Consider the following 16,566-nt stretch of genomic DNA (forward strand, 5'->3'; position numbering starts at 1 on the left):
AGATTTCTCAGGTAGATAGATATAGATTATAGAGATATAGATACACACAAACATACACACTTTATTAGTTCTGTTTCTTTGGAGCATACTGACTAATACAAATACATATGCAAAATGGGCTTCTTGGGGCCAACAATACAGGTGTTCCATGTGAATCAAAGACTGAATAAACTTCAGGTTGCTCAGAAGCCATTGCCTTGATTCTGAAAGGAAATGCTAGTGTGTTGAGTACTTTTTCCTAAAATGACACTTTCCCTGAGAAAGCTTCTCCCGAGCACTCACTGCTCCAGTTGATAATGGGGAAATCACTTGTGGTGATCTCTGATCCTAGCCCCCTTTTGGTATATGGTTTTCATCTCTCATCTGATTTTTGAGATACTTCTGCATTCAGTTTCTTCAGCTTGGGCATTCTGTTTCAAGTGACCTATGTTTTAAATCAATATATTGAACAAATGCCAAAGGAAAAGTTTTAAAAATTATGTGAGTAGGGTGTTTGTTTTTCCTGTTTACATTTCCCCCAAAGAAACCAATCCATCTGCTTGATAATGGATGCCTGTCTAAAGCAGTTGCTATTTTCCTGTAAAATCATTAGGTGAACAGTTTATTTCTCTGCTCTAGACTTTTAACCACTTTTAAACCACTTTTCTTTGCTTGGTTATCCAAAATGGGAAAACAGATATAATTTACATGAAGCAAAGCATACGATTACATTTTACTAGGAGTTTGCAAACCTTCTCCAAATGAACTGTGAAACAGGAACATGCCACAGCATTTTGAGGCTGTTTCTGCCTGAAAACAAAATATTCCAATAACTCAATTGAAGTTTAGTCTGTATTGCTATGTTTAGTCTTGGCAATGATCACCAAAAAGTATGGTTGTGTTTAAACTGAACTAATTGCTTTTCCTGGAAATTGTGTTGTTTTGTGGATGTGGCAACTTATAACTTAATTTTGCACTTAGTTTTATATTTTACTCATAACTGAGGTTCTATTACTCAATAATTTTAGTGATATCAATATTACTTAAATAATGGTTCTTTGAGCCTGTTTGTCTGTATTCCTTCCTTTCTTCTTTTTTGTTTTTTCATTTCTTTTGGAATTGACATATACTCTCAGTTAAGGAATTAGAGTTTGAAGAAGAGTCTCCTAGTGGGACAGGATATATAAAATTCAATCTTGAACAGCCCCTTCCAACAAGAACATTCTGTGATTCCATTCTGTGCTCCTACCTGGAGGTGGAAATTTCCATGTCTCTAGATAGATAGATAGATGATGATGAGAGATAGATAGATAGATAGATAGATAGATAGATAGATAGATGATAGATAGATAGATATAGATAGATGATAGATAGATAGACAGATAGATAGATAGATGATAGATAGATGATAGATAGATAGATAGATAGATAGATAGATAGATAGATAGATAGTGGGTGGATGGATAGATGGATAGATAGATATAGATACATAGATAGAGTTGGGTTTACCATACTCCTCAGAATGTACACTATTGTTATAGGTACCTGCTAGTCTCTTGCTTAATTTCTTTCATTCTTTCATTCCTTTTTTTTCCTTTTCCACTCCTTCTCTCCATGCCACATACCACATCAAGTATTCTAATGTGTTTAATGTGTATCCTTTTGTGTGTATTTATTCTTACAAAATGTGCATTTTTAAGAGATTTATTTGAGGCTGAGAGAGAGGGAGAGATCACAAGCGGGGAGGAGGGGCAGAGTGAGATGGAGAAGCAGACTCCCACTGAGCAGGGAGCCTGACGCAGGCCTCTATTCCAGGACTCTGAGATCATGACCTAAGCTGAAGGCAGACGCCCACCGACTGAGCCACCCAGGCGCCTCCAAAATATTCATTTGATGTGCATGACTTTTAAATTTGTGCAAATGGAATCATTTATAGTTTTCATTCCTGTTTCTGTCTTTTCTCTTTTTTTTAATATTTTATTTATTTATTTGACAGAGAGAGACAGCAAGAGAGGGAACACAAGTAGGAGGAGTGGGAGAGGGAGAAGCAGGCTTCCCACTGAGCAGAGAGCCTGACATGGGGCTCTATCTCAGGACTCTGGGATCATGACCTGAGCCGAAGGCAGCCGCTTAACCAACTGAGTCACCCAGGCACCCCCTGAGCAGCTTTTCATATCCTTGTTAGCCCTTTGGATTTCCTCTTTATAAATTGCCCAATCATATGCCCAATCAAGATTCCTGTCTTGTTGATTTTCATGTGTTGTTTATTTTAAATATTAGTTTTTTGTAGTTTTAGACACTTAAACATCTCCCAATATGTAACCTGTTTTTAAACTTTATCTATGATGTCTTTTGTTGAACAAAGAACTTAATTATGATATAATCAAATTCATCAATTATTTTATTAATGATTTGTAGGATTATTTTAGGGGAAAACATTAAGGATTTTTCTCCCACCTCCACATTACAAGGATATTCTTTTATATTTTCTGATATAAACTTTACAGACTTGATTTTAACATTTTGTTCTGAATTCGTCTGCAATCTGCCTTTGCATTTACTATTAAAAAAAGGGTCCAGTTTCTTAATGCCATTTACTAAACCATTTGCCTTTTCCCCACTGGTTTGAAGAACTGCCTATGCAATAGATAGATAGATAGGTAGGTAGATAGATGGATAGATAGATGATAGATGGATGGGTCTGTCTCTCTGGGCCTCATGGTCTTGAAATTATTTTTATTACTATGATTTTTTTGGTATTCTTCATGACTGATAAGGTATATCTTCTCTCATAGTCTTCTTTTTCCAAGATTTTTAGAACGTTTTTTAGTTAGAACATTTTTAAGTCCTTATATCCAAGATAATAAAACCTCTCTCTATTTGTTCAGGTAATCTCCTAGAAATTTTGTATTTTCTTGGGTAAGCTAACTTTTGATAATGTTCTTCTTTCTATGTATATCTATATATATAGAGAGAGAGCATGCATGCAAGCATTTTATATTTGATTACTAGTGATGAAGAAATGTGCAAACACATTGAACTCTTAATAGTTCAAAGAATTGGTCTATACCTCTGTTGGTTTCTCTAGATAAATAATTATATCACATAAATTTTATCTCTTTTCTTCCAGTCCTTGAATTTATTTCTTTTTCTTTCCAGGTAACATTCATCAGTGTATCTAGTACTATGTAAAATAGTAACAGTGTGTCTTCATATTATTCCCTGTCTTTAAAGGAATGCATCTGAGTTTTCTTCATTAACCACAATGTTTGTTCTAGGATTTTGTATGTAACTTTTATGTAAGGAATTTCCTGGTTATTCCTAGTTTTCTCAGGATTTTTTTTTTCCAATATAAATAAGTGTTGAATCATCCTTACTTGCTTTTGGAATCAAGACTACTCCAAGTTCATAAAATGAGTTGGGCAATACTCCTCCTTTTCTGTTATCTGGGACAGCATAAGTAAATTTGAAATTAAATGGAAAATCAGGGTTCTTTTCTAATACAGACAGTCTGTGCTCCCAGGAAAGACACAGACTACTACATTTCCAGCTAGAAAATATTTGTCTTGTTCAAATTCAGCACTGGTTCTTGTTCAGTGTTTTCTACCTTGATAGGTGGATGCCTGATCTTTTTAGCCGTTGTTTTGCTGGAACCAAGAGGACTCTTAACTAAAGGAGGAATTTGCTTCTGTTTTTCAAACCCAGTTTCAGTTCTCAACGAACAGAAGCAGTACAGAGGGATTCTAAAACCACCTCTTGTAAGGTAGTTATTTTTGCTTCTTTGTTGTTCATGAGTTTAATTACCCTGTGGACCAAAGCTAAGAGGAAGAGATGAGCATGTAAGAAAAAGCAGTCAGATTGCACCTGGAAAAATACCATCACCAAGGAAGCCGGCTTTAATGTTTCCCTCAGCTTGACTAAACTTTAGACAGGCTTACTCCTAACTCTGGGCTCTGATCTTTTTCTTAGAGATTTTACTTTAGAAAACTTGTAAATTCTTCCTATGACCCTTTGAGATGTAAATCTTTTTGAATGCCTCTTGCTAGTTTTATAATCCAAGAAAGTCTTTATCAAGAACCTGGGAGCAGTCCCTTTGAAATATAATCATCAAGGGACATGGCACCACATCTAGTCTCTGTGGGAGAATAGGAGCCTAATGTTAGTGGGTGACTTACTCCAAGTTGCAAAATTATGTCCTGTCGTGACACATGAGAAATGTACTTTTCCTTTGGATAAAGTCAATTAGCAAGCATGGCTGGCCTATGATTTCCCCCTAACATCTTCTGGTACTTCTCTCCTAGCCCAGCTGAGTTCATAAAAACCCTCTTGCCCTTTATTTCAGTGCATTTGAGTTCAGACTGAGTTCTAGCATCTCTCTCCTATTGCAGTAGTCTTGAATAAAGTCTTCCTTACCTGTTTAGATTTGCCTGGTGCAGTTTGTGCTATAACAGAAATAAAGATGGTTGAATGGAAATTTTTGGGTGGGAATGGAGGCATTTTAAACCTTCCCTCAGTCTGGAATATTCTCATCTGAGCCCCGTTACCCTCACTTCCCAGCCACTACAGAAATCCCTACCCATCTTTCCAAAATTAGTTCACACATTTTATCTTCTACAAAGCCTTCCTAGAAACCCTACACCTGATTTTAATCCACCCTGTATATACCTCTATCACAGCATTGCCTACCATATTGTAATTATTTCTTTGTACATCTGTCTCCATGAAGTCCAGGACTATATCTTATTTAGCTCTGTAGCCTGAGTACTTGCCATAGCACTTGACACATAACAGATGTTCAGTAAATACTGTTGAGTGATAGATTTATTTCATATCCTGCTTTTCAACCTAAAGAGCAATTAGGTTTGAGGTACATGCTTTGGATTTAATAATTAGGCTTGGCTTGTATTACAAAGTTACTTGCCTATTACTATTGCTCTGTCCAGGAGAAGGTACCTAACACAGTTTAACATTCTATGTGGAGCTCTACCACTACACCTACATCCAGTATGACACCACAGAAAACTGCTCCTGCTCAGCAGTTAGTGGGAGGCTGAGAGTAATGAATTCTGAATGGCCTTCTAGTCACTTAAAATCAAAAAATCAAAATATGACCAATTTTTATTCAGGAGAGTAACATGTTTTGAGTTCTTTCACCATTAATGAGATTGGTTTTCCCTAATGGAAGTAACTTATTGAGCAATTGTCTGGGAGGAAGGCAAAGCCAAAATGCAGAGACAGTTCACTTGTTGGGTGCCATTCTCTTTCCCCCATTGTTTCCCATAGGGAACACCAGGAACTGGCTGCCTCAGATGGATTTTACCACGGCACTCACAAGGCCCAAATCAAGATTTAGGACTTTTTAGAAGTTTTGTTTTGTTTTTGTTTCCTGTCTGCTAAATTCCAGTCCATTACTACATCAGGAATTCTCATCAGCATCAAGTATTTGCTAAGTTAGCACCTATGAAGCTAGGCATTAATAACACACAGAGCACAACATGATCTCTGCCCTGTCAAAGCTGAGAGATCCATAAGAAAGACCAATGAATAGATAGACCATGCTGGTCTCTACTTCCAGAGATGCTGATCTTACAGGTTTCTTTTTTGATAATATTCAGGTAATTGATATTGATATCAATTTTGATAATAGTCTGATAACATTCAGATTCAATTTGCAAGAATTTCAGATTCCTCATTGTGATAACTGAGGTTGCAGAAAGAAATCCTAAAAGTAGTTAGGATTTCAGCAGTTCTGAAGATGAAGCTCAACATGTAGATTCTAGCTTTAAAAGGTCGTGGTAAAGCATTTTAAATCCCTATGCTCCCCTAAATCTGCACCCTATACATGATGAACCAAAGTGAAATCTTTCTTATGAGCATTTGTTAGTTGGGGCTCACTCTCCCTTTTGGGAATCTGAAGCTAGAAAAGGGCTGCATGCTGATTGACAATAATGTTGAGGTTAAATTGGGAGTGCCTAGCTTTAGCTCAAGGCTGCCATAGATCTCCTGATATTTTTCTCTAAGTGAGTTTGCCTCCACCCTTTTCTTCTCCTACATCTACCCTCTAGGTAACTTCATTTACACCACAAGGGAAGTGTGAAAGGGAGGGATAAGGCTGAAGAAACAGTTTCTTTAGGTCGTTGCCAGCCCTGCTGAGGCAATAAATGAGGGTAGGATTCTTAATCCCCAAAGCATCTGATCCTGCCAGTTGCCCACACTTGTCTCAGGTGGCTAGACCAGTGGATGGAACCTGGTATCATTCCTTGAAACGGCTCAGGGATGGGGCACCTGGGTGGCTCAGTCATTAAGCCTCTGCCTTCGGCTCAGGTCATGATCCTCAGGGTCCTGGGATCCAGCCCCCCATCGGGCTCCCTGCTCTGCAGGGAGCCTGCTTCTCCCTCTCCCACTCCCCCTGCTTGTGTTCTCTCTCTCTGTCTCTGTCTCTGTCTCTGTCTCTCTCTCTCGCTGTGTCTCTCTTTGTCAAATAAATAAAATCTTAAAAAAAAAAAAAAAAGAAAAGAAACGGCTCAGGGTTCCCTGAGCATGAGAGAGCCAAAAAACTCGGTAGAGATCAGTCCTATTGGCAAGAGGGAAAACAACCAAGTATGCATGTTTAAATATTGTGCCTGTAAAATTCCCATGGTCTCTTGTTTTAATGAGTTTCAATGAGAGGGTGTACATAAAAGAACTTAGAAAAATATTAAGCCTACAGGTGGAAGGTAATGTTACTTTTATCTTGTGTTTACTTGGCAATCCCCCATTGTCATTAATTCTCAGCATAGAAATTATCTTTGCTCCACATCATAAATGGGAAAACAAAGAGAGAAAAGGTAAACTTAACATGTTGAAGGTCAAGTATGTGATGATTTCCTCCTTGTTCTTCATCTCTGACTCCCACACTCATTCTTGTACTCATTCAACAAATATTTTGTGAGCCTTGATTCTATACAAAGCACTGATGTCTTAAAAAGTGTCTATTTATCAATTGAATCTGATCTTGTGGTTACATGGTAATTTTTTTTTCTTTTCTCTTGGACAATCCCTTCAGACACTTCCAAACAGAAGGCTAAATAATGTTTTTCTACAGTCACATAGCAAGACAGGAAAGACTTGGGATGTGAACCCAGCCCCCTTGATTCCCCTCTGGACAGGTCTTGCTGCTGCTTATTGTGGCCTTAGATCATCAAAACCCTTTTCCTCTTCTAATAAGTGCATCCACCTTAACGAATTTGGCTGTCATTTGTTTTTTTTCCTCCTTCTTCCATGCCTTTCTTTTTTCTCCTTTCAGATAAAACAGATTTGTATGTGATCAGCCAAATTAAAAAAAAAAAACCTCATTTATCTAATTCACAAGCTCAACAGAGAAATCTAATAAATGTACATACAGTCTTATTACTGCATCTTTAATATCCAATTGTTGAAAATTAATATGAAGCAAAAACTTAAAAGTAAACTTTAAAAAAATGGCACTTTGCAGTTTGTTTAACATCATTCTGTGGAGGACCTGTAACTATTCTCTAATATTAATGACTCACTGTTGTACATATTGCACTTAACACATTACAAAATACTTTTAGACACATCCCATTTGAAAACTTCCTATAACCTTTGGAAGATGAAAGCCAAAGCAGGATTAATGCTCTCCATTTTGCAGGAGATTAACAGATGTGGTGAGTTTAGAGACAGATGATCTAAGATCACATAAGTTATATTTGGCAAATCCAAGTTTTCTTATACTACTAATACATTTTCCAAGAATGCTTCTTTGAGAGAAACTTAGTTATATTAAACAAAACTAAACTTTTTAAATAAATCACACAAAGCAGAGCCATGTGATACAGACACAAGTACTTTCATGTACCATTTTCTCATCATTTGATACACATTTGGCCAACCATGAGCAAAAATTAAACGTCCAGTAAGTTTGTCATTTGGGATCCTATTATTCTCCTTCATCTTTTACCCTCCATCCTTCCTCCCCTTCTCCCTTTGTACACTCTTCAGCCTTCTGCTTGCTTCATACCTCTCCATTTATCCAAAAAGAAGAAAAAAACATTTCAAAGATCAACATGTTATCCTTCTGGTTGTGTAAGGTGCATAAGGATATGCCCAGTCAGTAAGGATAGCACAGAAGGATGAGTTGAAGGATGTTCCTGATATCCAGGAGAAATTATAAGCTTTATACATTTCTATAACTGAAAAAAACAGCCATTCATGTATTCATTCACTCAACATTTATTAATGCAATAATTTATTGAATAGCTACTCTAATCTGTTCTATGCTTTACAGACCTAATAGTATTCTCCTAGGCTATTGGTCTAGATATATAGTAGAAAACAATACAAAACAAAAAACAAACAAAAAAACCAAACCCATAATAATGTTGTTTTTTTTTTTTTTTTTTTTTAAAGATTTTTTTATTTATTTATTTGAGACAGAGAGAATGAGAGAGAGAGAGCACATGAGAGGGGAGAGGGTCAGAGGGAGAAGCAGGCTCCTTGCTGAGCAGGGAGCCTGATGTGGGACTCGATCCAGGGACTCCAGGATCATGACCTGAGCCGAAGGCAGTCGCTTAACCAACTGAGCCACCCAGGTGCCCCCATAATAATGTTGTTAAGTACTATGTATAATAGGGGCACAAAAGAGGAAATAATCAACTTATAAGACAGAGGTCAGCAAAGACCTCTCAGAGAAGAAGATATTTCAGCTGGAGTTGTAAAGAGAAATAAAACTTAGCCCTCCAGGCCTTCCAGGCAGAGAAAATGGTACTTGCAAAAGCATGAAGGCCTGGAATGGACTAGCACATTCGAGAGACTGTAAGTAGGCCAGAGATAGAAAGGAGTAAAGATGGAGGAGACTAATAGCAATCAAGATCATGGAAAGATAAGGATGTCATGGGAAGTTTACCTGTGTTGTTTTTGTAGGACCAACATCTCTTCACCCTTCCAGTGATAGCAGCACCCTGAATTTCTTTGGGGAACCACATTTCCTTGTGGTCTTGGTTGGGTTGTCTTTCACTGCAACCTCCTGGGGACAGACAATGACTCAAGCTACCAAGTCAGTCTTCCTTGGCTCAGTGATTACTTCAAAGCATATGACCTAGGCTAGGCCAATAAGAAACTAAGATTCAGTGTGTGGAAATTGGGATAAAAGGTCTTGTCTTCCTTCCTTTGGAATCTTGAACTGTATAGATCACACAAGCCTGCAGTTGTAAGTAGCTTCCTCCACTGATTGCCTACAAGTTGTCTGCCAAATGAATCAAATACACAGGGGAGAATAGAATCCAGGGACACAGAGAGGGCAGGGGAAAGGGAAGAATGGAGCCCTGGTGATAGCACTAGTACCCTGTGCTTGAAGCTTTTGATCAATTCCTGGACATTCTCATTACATGGGTTCCACTTGAGCCACTTTAAATTGAATTTCGGTAACTTATGACCAAAAAAAGTCCTGAATGTTAAACTATGCTAAAGACTTTAGGGGCGCCTGGGTGGCTCAGTCAGTTGAGCGTCAACTCTTAGTTTTGGCTCAGGTCCTGATCTCATGTGAGATTGAACCCTGTGTTGGGCTCCACACTCAGTGGGGAGTCTGCCTGAGGATTCTCTCCCTTTGCCCCTCCTCCCACTCTCTCACTCTCTCTCAAATAAATAAAACAAGGACTTGGAGTTTATTATCTGAGCAGTGACAGCATCTTTGAAAAGTTTGGGGCAGTGAATAGATTTGTGTTTTACAAAGTATATGGTGGCAATAGTTTAAAGAATGGGTGGGTGCAAGGGAGGGATTGTCAGGGAACCCAGCTATGAAGCTAGTCTGACAATCTAGGTAAGAGACCAGAAAGACCTAAACTAAGGTGATGGCAGTAGGTGTGAAAAGAAAAAATCTTTTTGAGGAAGATTTAAGAGGTAATCAACTGGGTAAGTGGTATGAGGGGGAGGAAGAATTCACAGATAATTCTTGGCTTTCTTGCATGGATTTTTAGGTTGAATGGTTTTTTGGTTAACCAGAAGAGGAAACCCAAGGGGAGAGAAATATTGGGGGTGGGAGGAGTTAAGTTTATTCAGGGAACTTCTAAATTAAATATTTCTGTGGCACATCCATATGGAGATGTCTAGGTGGCAGTTAGCCGTACAGTTCTGAAGGTAGATCTTAGTCTAGGCAGGAGATCAGGATTTGAATGTCATTGTTATACAGATAATACCAGAAGTTTTTGATGTAAAAGAGATTACACAGGGAAACTGGAAGGAGTGAGAAGAGAAGAAGACCAAGAACTGAATTTTGGGGAATGACAGCATTTAGGAGGTGGGCCTGCAACAGGAAAAGGAAGGGGAGATGTTGGAGAGATAAGAGAGAAATTATGAGAGTGTAGTGTCCCAGAAGCCAAGCTATCAAGAAGGAGGAAGTAGTCAACAGTCTAAAATATCTCAGAGAGGTCAGGTAAGGTAAAGACTATGAAGTATACTTTATTTGACTATTTAGAGGTCTTCAGTGACAGGAGACTAAGCACTTTCAAGAGAGTACAGGAGCCAAAAGACAAAACTTTATAAGCAGAGGAAATAGAAGGGAACGTGCTCATCCAACTGTATTTTTAAAAATATTTTCAGATACAATATCGATTATATGTAGAATTTTGCTTCATGTCATATCATATGGAAGGCATAGAAGTAGGATTTTACAGAAAATATTTATTTTTTTATTGGGAGGGGTATACTTCAAACATGGGAAATATCTTGTGTACATAAGTATGTCATAGACAATCCAGAAACCCAAAAGACACATCTTCCAGAATCATCTAGTTACCACATTTGTGTCTATCTAGACTGTTCTTCACCACCTCAGATACCATGTGGCTCTCATTCAGGCTAAGCACTTTCATTCTGATTAAATAATCAGAGTCAGAGTCAGAGAGGTTGTTTAAAATGACCATTTCCTGTCTTTGACTCAATCTAATTTTGCTTGGGCTGGGAATTAGATTGGGGTTTGTAGCTATGCGTCTTAATACCCTCCTTAGAGAGATCTTGTGTGTGTGAATCACAGAACCATAGAATTAGATGTGAGGACATGACTCTAATATAAAATGAATGGAAAGTGGGGAGAGGAGAAAAAGAAAGAAGATAAAAGATAAAGTATAGGAGAGGGGAAAAAAGGAGAGAGGAAAGGCCAAAACCAAGTGAAAGGCAGTCCTTATCATCAGAGTACGTTCTTAGGATCTCACGTGGAAATGCCGCTGAAACAAAAGCCTTCACAACAGCAGAAAACTTGGCTGTAATATAACCTGATTGCACAGTTTCCATTCTCTCAGGATTTTTCTAGCATAGGAAGTATAGAAAAGGAAATAAATGGCCTCACTGCCCTTTAAGACCACCTCATGTCAACAGAAGTTAAACTTTCTACTACCCTGAGTTTAAATATCACCACAGCAGGGGGAACATGTGAAAAGATTAGCCCTGACCATTCTACCATTGATCTATGCAGTCACAAGACACATATTTAATAAACCTCTGTTTTAGCTCGAGAACTGCACAGGTCCTGTGAAGAAAGAAGGCTTAGATTCCAGTCTCTAGAGGCTCAAGGGCCTATTTTTTTTTTCTTTTTCACTTATTTGAATGAAGTCTGGAGCCTGAAACCTACCTCCTTCACTTAATATGCACTGTACCTTAGAGAAGTCCTTCACACACTCTATGCCTCTGTTTACTTACCTGTAGAAGGGAGGTAATACTCGTGACTGACACCCTTAGAGATCTTCTGTGAAGACTAAATGAACTAGAATGTGTAAAGCACCAAAACCAGAGTCTAGCACATAATAATCCCTCAATTAGCTGCTATTGCCTTTATCATTATCACTGTTAATTCTGTCCTCCAAAAGAAAGTAACTTTTTCTTGGAATTTTTGACTGGGACCCTATTATTTTATTTTATTTTATTTTGTCCAACCCAATGAAACTGCTTGCATGTTCTGTGATAGAAAGCCCTACACTAAGCCACAGATTCTTGAGAAATCCTCAGCCTGGTCAGGCTCTGGTGAGAATAACTTCCTTTGTACTCCCTGTGGTTGCTCAGGAAATGAGAGAGGATTTGTAGAATGTCTTCCCTACTCTATCCAATTATGGCTTTATTTCTTGTCAAAGAATAAAATGTCTTCCCACATGCTCACATCGCAACTTTGAGACATTACCCAAGACAAGTCAGAGCAGCAGCTCTTCTCCAGATGTGAGCTCCTACTTGGGTAGCTGTATGCATTTTTTTGATTCTTGAGGATAGAAAAATCTCTCCAGAAACAATGCTTTGATACACTAAAAACTGTAAACTCATTTCCTCTCTCAGGTGGGTTCAAAGCATTCCCTTAGGTTCACAAGTGTGTTATGTAATGTGGAAAAGCAAAAAACATGTTACATTCTTTTGCATCTCACCAAGATCCATGTGAATGAAGTACACTGACCTCATGCTTTCATGCAGTCTTATCAATACCAGAGCTAATTGAGTCAAAGGGTGGAATGCACCACCCAAACGCTGAAGTGGGAAGTGCTTGCAGCGTGTTTTTTGTTTTTTGTTTAAGATTTTATTTATTTGACAGAGAGAAACACAGCGAAAGAGGGAACACAAGCAGGGGGAGTGGGAGAGGGAGAAGCAGGCTTCCTGCCGAGCAGAGAGCCCGATGCGGGTCTCGATCCCAGGACCCTGGGATCATGACCTGAGCCGAAGGCAGACGCTTAACGACTGAGCCACCCAGGCGCCCCTGCAGCGTGTTTTGATATATAGCCTGTCTTTGGCTGAGAACCTTGAAGATCACCCATGCTTATCCTTCTGAACATGGACTTCTTTTCCTTAACAATCTTCTGAAATGGAAACTTCTACAGGACACACATAAGCAAGCTGTGATATACGTTCATAGCTAGCCGGTGGCTCTCTGTGTGTTCTACCCATCATGGTCATCATCCTGGTTATGTTCGCATCTTCTTTCTGTCCTGAGTCTCCACTCCTTCACCCATCCTAGTTATCTATTGCTATAGGCTGCCACAGAGTCAAACAATCAAGCATCTATCTACAGAGCCCACTTAAGGGCCAAGGACTATGTACCTTCTGTTGCTCATGTAAAGGAATTCTGTGATGTAGTCCCTTTCTGTGCAGTTTGAAAGACAAAGTGAACACATCTGAAGCGATTAAAAAGCTATAAAGTATCTAAATCATAGTGCATACTTCCCAGATGTTCCCCCAGAGGGACATCCTAAAGTAAGGGAGCTCTAGGTTTGCTTTAGATGTGATGGAAAGGACCCAAGGAAGAGGAATTCAGGCAAACCTTGGAAGACTAGCAGGCTAGAGAAGGAAGGCAGGAAGGCTGTTCCAAACAGTGGGAATTAAAAACACAAAAGCCAAAGTGTACAGAGCAGGTATGTGGGACTGTGGCAATGGGGTGAGGGACAGGGAGAGACTAAATGACAGAACAGCATATTTTAGGAAATTTAATTGCCCTCCCTGGATTCTAGCCATCCTTCCATGCATTGGAATGTGTTTGTGAATCCCAGGACTTCCTTTGAAAGAGGTAACTGAGAAAACTGAGTGTCTTGTTCAGGGAGTTACCTAGAGTCAGAGGGGAACCAGTGAGCTAGATACTGTGTTTTCCTTCTCCTTGTTAGGGCTGCAGTGAGGGCCTGGCACAGAAAGCTCTCATTTTCCTATATTCCTTTCTCTCATGCCTACTCCACATCAGCACCATCATCTATCATCATGAAGAGCTGTCCACACCAAGAAAGGCATGGGCAAATCCAGCATGGTGCCAACCAGGAACAAAGCCTGACCCTTGAGTGCTAATTGCATGGCCTCTGTCACACTGGTCTGGGGCCCCAAGAGGGCCCCAACTGCTTTCTAGAGAAGTCTTTACCAATTGCTTTTCTGCTTCAAGATTGTAAAACCAGCACTTTTAGCATTATTTTAGTTCTCTTTTAACACTTGCTCAGTGAAAGAAAGCAAAGGAGAGAATTAACTTTCTCAATATTCCCTCTTCCCAGGAAAAAGCACACAAGCCTTTTTCCCCTCCTCACCAACTCAGAATACAAGTTCTTACCTGCTTCTGGGTCCTCATACGATCTGGTAGTAGGGTTTCTATGTATATTTCTCTGGCTGGACTGTGAGTTCTCTGAGGACAGGACACTGTGCTACACGTACCACATTCATCTTTTCACCTCAATGCTTAACAGAGTGGCTGATACCTATAGAGTGTTCAATAAATGGAAAAGGAGAAAAGACACCAGTAGAGTTTCTAGCCCTCATCCTGGAATTCTTTCTAGGACAAAGCAGATCATGAATGAATGAATGAATGAATGAATGTTTACTCCATCCAACACAATGCCTTTAAACTTTTTAAGTTTAGGTTAACACTTCCTTTAAATTGAAAAAGACTGGATGTCCTCATTAAATCATCAGGTCTTTTCCAAAGTGGCAACTAACTATAAGCAAGATCTTATGATCACACAGGGTAATTTTACTAGAGAGGAGAGCAGAGGTTAGGATATAGGATTTCATGTATTTATTGGAAAAATAGAATATGGTGATGCCACACAATGAAAGCTTTATGTATCTTGTGTGATGAGGGAAGGGCTCAGGTTACAGGAAATGTGCTAAGGAGGGAGATGAAAGGGTACAAAACACCACATTACTTCTTCACTTGGCCTATAATCAAGTTGCACAATTTTGCCACATTTGAGGAAGAGACCCTGTTACTATCCCTAGAAAACTGTTCTTTCCCTCTAAATACAAAGCTTAGCAATTTTTCCAGAAGTTTTCATGCACATCAGGCTGAAGTCTTTTTTCTCTCCCCCAAAAAATGTTCTTTAGAGAAGAGAGAACAATGAGCATTTTAAAAGTGGCTGGGGGACTAGAGGAGGAAAATAATAAGACTCCATGTGGGCATATTAAGAAAATATGTGTCACAAATAAGATGTAAAGAAATAGCTATTCTGTCTTTGAAGAAATTTCTTCAAGTTCCCTGAAATGTAGTCAAAATAAAGCTGACAATTTGGTGGCCTTTTCTAGAGATCTACTGTGCAAACATTGAGAAAATATCCCCAAGGTTCTTGCATGGCTGTCTCCAACAGGGTCATTACCTTATCTGTCTTTGGACCTTAGTATTTTTTTTCACCAGCTCAGGAGGTAACTGAAAATAATTTATCTTGTTCAAACTTGTCCCAGTGTTTAAAAAGACACATCATATCTCATATTTAGGTCAACTGGCAATTCTGCCAAGAAAACAGCAGAGAGGTAGAATACTACAGTCACAGTGGCAAGAGAATATCCCCAAAGCTGGAGACCACAGATGTGCCCTTTGGCTATCATACCACAGCAGAGCCCTGATTCCCATGCTTTTTAATATTGACTTGCCCCAACCCTGCCACACACACACAGTGCATTCATACAACCTGATCTCTACTTCCTTCTGGGAGCTTTCCCCGGCTACCCAGGTCTCACTCATCTCTCCTTTCTGTAAACCACATATCGATGACAATACTCACTTTGCATTTAATTATCTGGATCTTCTAGGGTTTTATATAAGTACTTTCTGTCTCCAACCAAAAAGCAAAGTCCTTGAGGGTCAGGGACTGTGCTTATATAGTACTTCTCTTGAGACCCTCACCTGGTCTTTGCATTGTGTTGAACTTGTCCTAAGCATAGAGAAAGTAATGGTTGGTGAATTGTTCTATTTGGAGCCTCTCATCCTGCAGGTCTGTTTAGCATCCCTGTCGTAAGTGAAAATTTTTCAAATATAATGACTTCTGGAGTTACTAAGAGAAAAGATATAGTAGAACTTAGCATCATTTTTTCTAATGCAGCCAAAGAAAAAGTGACAAAACAAATTATACACAGGGGAAACTATGGGGATGTTTCTCATCTGGTTTTATCTCCCTCACTGGATTATACTTCCCATGTCATGGAATGACTATGTCAATGAGACTCAAAAGGCCAACAAGTTATCCTAGGACTTCAGAAAGAAAAGAAAACAAAAACAGATATTCTTCCTCAAAAACTCTGGTGTTAAGCCCCTAGGTGGGAGACTTGATGTCAGAAATCATGTGAAAACTCCATTTCCTGGTGATTACAGATCTGCTCCATCAATGAGAGATTTCCAAAGGACATATCTACTGCTTGATATCCCTTGTCTTGCCTTCAAATGGCAAGCTCCTTCAGGCCAACACTCAGTTCTCATTCTTTTGCAATTCCCTCAGTTTCTCTCAGAGGCTAGTTATGTGGTACTCAATAAATACTTGATTAAATGACACTTTCAGTTGTGATTTTTATTTCAATTACCAGTATGTATCATAATAGTTACTCTCAGTCTAGGCAATAACTCTTCTCCCACCAACATGGTATCTTTTTTTTTTTTTTAATTTTATTATGTTATGTTAGTCACCATACAATACATCATTAGTTTTTGATGTAGTGATCCACGATCCATTGTTTTCGTATAACACCCAGTGCTCCATGCAGTACGTGCCCTCCTTAATACCCATCACCGGGCTAACCAATCCCCCCTCCCCCCTCCCCTCTAAAACCCTGTTTGTTTCTCAGGTCCATAGTCTCTCATGGTTCATCTCTCCCTCCAAT

General features: G+C 39.0%; 1 protein-coding gene across 1 annotated transcript in view; it reads right to left on the reverse strand.

Moving 5' to 3' along the window:
• Positions 1-3,693: 3,693 nt before the first annotated feature.
• LOC116625106 (zinc finger protein 559-like) overlaps positions 3,694-16,566 on the reverse strand; it is a 28,447-nt gene continuing 15,574 nt past the window's right edge. Inside the window, exon 3 of the mRNA XM_032393428.1 lies at positions 3,694-3,797. Coding sequence (XP_032249319.1) covers positions 3,694-3,797 — 104 coding nt within the window. The remainder of the gene's footprint in view (positions 3,798-16,566) is intronic.

Source organism: Phoca vitulina, unplaced genomic scaffold (genome assembly GCF_004348235.1).
Source record: "Phoca vitulina isolate PV1807 unplaced genomic scaffold, GSC_HSeal_1.0 scaffold73, whole genome shotgun sequence".
NCBI classification, from domain to species: domain Eukaryota; kingdom Metazoa; phylum Chordata; class Mammalia; order Carnivora; family Phocidae; genus Phoca; species Phoca vitulina.